This window comes from Limulus polyphemus, unplaced genomic scaffold, assembly GCF_000517525.1.
Source record: "Limulus polyphemus unplaced genomic scaffold, Limulus_polyphemus-2.1.2 Scaffold1729, whole genome shotgun sequence".
Classification (NCBI taxonomy): domain Eukaryota; kingdom Metazoa; phylum Arthropoda; class Merostomata; order Xiphosura; family Limulidae; genus Limulus; species Limulus polyphemus.
In genome coordinates this window covers 208676-211644 of record NW_013667339.1, presented here as the reverse complement: position 1 = coordinate 211644, position 2969 = coordinate 208676, and the positions used below count along the sequence as shown (strand labels likewise).

Genomic DNA, 2969 nt, shown 5'->3' with positions numbered 1-2969 from the left:
TTGGCTCATTCTAACCAACTGTTATGTACCACATAGCTCACCTAGCTGTCACCTACTGGTTCAGAATAACCAACTGTTGTATACCACACAGCTCACCTGTTGTCATCTATTGCCTCATCCCAACCAACTATTGCATACCACATAGCTCACCTGTTGTCATCTATTGGCTCATTCTAACCAACTGTTATGCACCACATAGCTCACCTAGCTGTCATCTATTGGCTCATTCTAACCAACTGTTATGCACCACATAGCTCACCTAGCTGTCATCTATTGGCTCATTCTAACCAACTGTTATGTACCACATAGCTCACCTAGCTGTCACCTATTGGCTCATTCTAACCAACCGTTATGTACCACATAGCTCACCTAGCTGTCACCTCTTGGTTCATTCAAACGAACTATTGTGCACCATGCAGCTCACATGGCTGTCACCTATCACCTCATTCCAGCTTAATATTTTGTATTGTGCAGCTCAGTTGACTGTCACTTATCATGTATCAGTTCATTCCAGCTATTGTCATGTACCATAAACCTTACCCATTACTTGTCATCCCATATAATTCTTTTGTTTGTGAAGTTTAATGTCATGAATCATATAATTCACTTGGTAATTACTTGTTTTTCTAGTCTAGTTATTTATGATGCATTTCATAACTCACCTGGCTATCAATACCAAGAATAAACAGCATTAGGAAGAATATTACTGACCACAGAGGGGCCAGAGGAAGTTGTAGAACAACTTCAGGATATACTAAGAAGGCAAGGCCAGGACCTAAAATACAAAAATATAAAGTTGTGATAAAGCTGTTATAAATACAAACAAAAGTAGAAATATTCAGGTATTTTTTGTTACAAGTTTTTCTTTTCAGATGAGAACAAGGACATGTCTTATCAAGTTATTATCTAAATTTAAAAATACAAATCATGTTCTGAAAAGCTAGCAACATTACAATTGCAAAATAACTTATATCAATAACGTATACAAAAAATAATTTAAAATATATTTATGCCTCTTTTTTTTTTACCCCATTGTATATTCTTTAAGAATCTCTTACTTCCATCTATAATTAAACTAGCACTCATTCTTTTCATATGTAAATAAATCTTAATTACTTTGTTTGTAATGTTTTAGAATTATTGTGAATTTTACTTATCATAAGCACTTCAATCAAATTTCTACCTTACATATACATTCTTTCCTAGAGCGAATGTGGTTTGGATCTTTATGAACATGTTACCAACTTAATCTTGCAGGATATAAAGTACAACTCTTTAAGAATCATACCTGACTTGACCACATCCGCAACATCAACTCCTTTTATGTGAGCTATGTGCCCAAGCACAGAGAATATCACACATCCTGCAAAGATGCTTGTAGTTGGGTTTACTATACACAAGATGAAGGAATCTCTGCAACATAAAAACATTTCCTATAACCTTGTATGGGTTTTGACAGACTGTAAAAACTACGTGGCTACATTATAAAATACAGATGAGCAAGTTGTATTAAAACAATTTTAGCCTCACATCATCGTCACATTCCACATCACCCCATCCATGGTCATGTTATATTAGTTGACTGTACAATTTGACAATAATCTTGCAGCTTAGTTCCCATAGCAAAAAGACTCTGTCAAAGGTTGTTTAATCCAAAGCACATTACTCCTCTGTGCATGCCTTTCATAATCTATCTAGTGTACAAGAGCAACTTCACTGGTATGCCTTTATATGTAATATCATGAATACCCATTTCATTCTCCAGCTTCTTGAGATATGTGATGGTTGAATTGGAGATACGTCTGGAAGCCTTATCTTGGTGAACTTGGCTTTTTTCCGTACAAATCCATTATTTCTAGCTTGGTATAGTATAAAGAGTCTATAACTTTGGTCTGATAGTAAGTTGAATTTGCTTTGACATCCATATATACTCTTCTCATCTCTAACAGCTCCTGGCACAGTATCCAATGATAAAATCCCTTCAATAAAGTTGGTTCATAAACTGGCATCTAAAAAATGGCATGAAGATGCAAAAGTTTGCTAACCATGGCTGGAGTAAAACGTGTTTCAGGTGCCACAAGTTGTTCTCTATTCTTTTTTTTTCCCCCAATGCCTTTCTAAGTACAGTTAATATCCCCATCTTGGAAACTATAAATCCCCAATCTGAACAGATATTTATGATCTGAGTATATGAATATTTTGCATTGGAAAGGACTGTTACATACTCTTCCCAAAAGCAATCAGTTTTCAATAGCATCACGTTGCCTACAAAATGTCGAACAATGCAAAGTTTAATTCTGATATATGCTTTCCCATACTCAAAATCGTTTTAACATACTCAACTTCTGCAGTGTTATGACATAGTTTATATATTTTTCAGTAGAAAAATTAACTAAGCTTCATATATTGAAACAAGATAAAAGCTTAAAAGATATAAATATAATACAAACTCAGAATAACTAAACAAAGTCATATCAGGATTAGATATGTCAGCAAAAATCAATATTTTATTATCAACTTTCCAACTCACTTCACGAAATTGTGGTGAAACTTGTTGTAACTTCCCAAGGTTACGACGGAACCAAAACCAAGACCAAAAGTAAAGAATACTTGTGTGCCTGCAACAACCCAAACCTGTCAAGAGACAAAAAAAGAAATAAAAATTGAGTTACAGTTTGACCAGTACCTATAAATTCCTTGAAATAAGTGGCCTACTTGTAATTATATTTGCATTGATAATTGGCCTATTTATAATTGATTAAATACAAATATGTTGCTTGTGTGTGTGTTAATTTAAGCTACTAGATATAACACAAAAATGTGATAAATACCAGAGTAAGTAAGTATAACTAACAAGTTCCTTAGCTCATGAAAAAAAAAGAGGAAACTATAATATACCTTTGGATCCAACAACTTTTCAAACTGAGGTGTAACATAAAAAAGAAGTCCATCTCCAGCACCTTCAAGTG

At 34.1% G+C, this 2969-nt stretch overlaps 1 protein-coding gene across 1 annotated transcript in view; it reads right to left on the bottom strand.

The window, feature by feature from the left end:
- Window positions 1-2969, bottom strand: part of LOC106464731 (sodium- and chloride-dependent GABA transporter 1-like) — a 52671-nt gene that overhangs the window by 39372 nt on the left and 10330 nt on the right. The window contains exons 5-8 of the mRNA XM_022392498.1: window positions 2899-2965; window positions 2531-2634; window positions 1289-1413; window positions 663-775 (exon numbers count right to left, since the gene is read on the bottom strand). Coding sequence (XP_022248206.1) covers window positions 663-775; window positions 1289-1413; window positions 2531-2634; window positions 2899-2965 — 409 coding nt within the window. The remainder of the gene's footprint in view (window positions 1-662; window positions 776-1288; window positions 1414-2530; window positions 2635-2898; window positions 2966-2969) is intronic.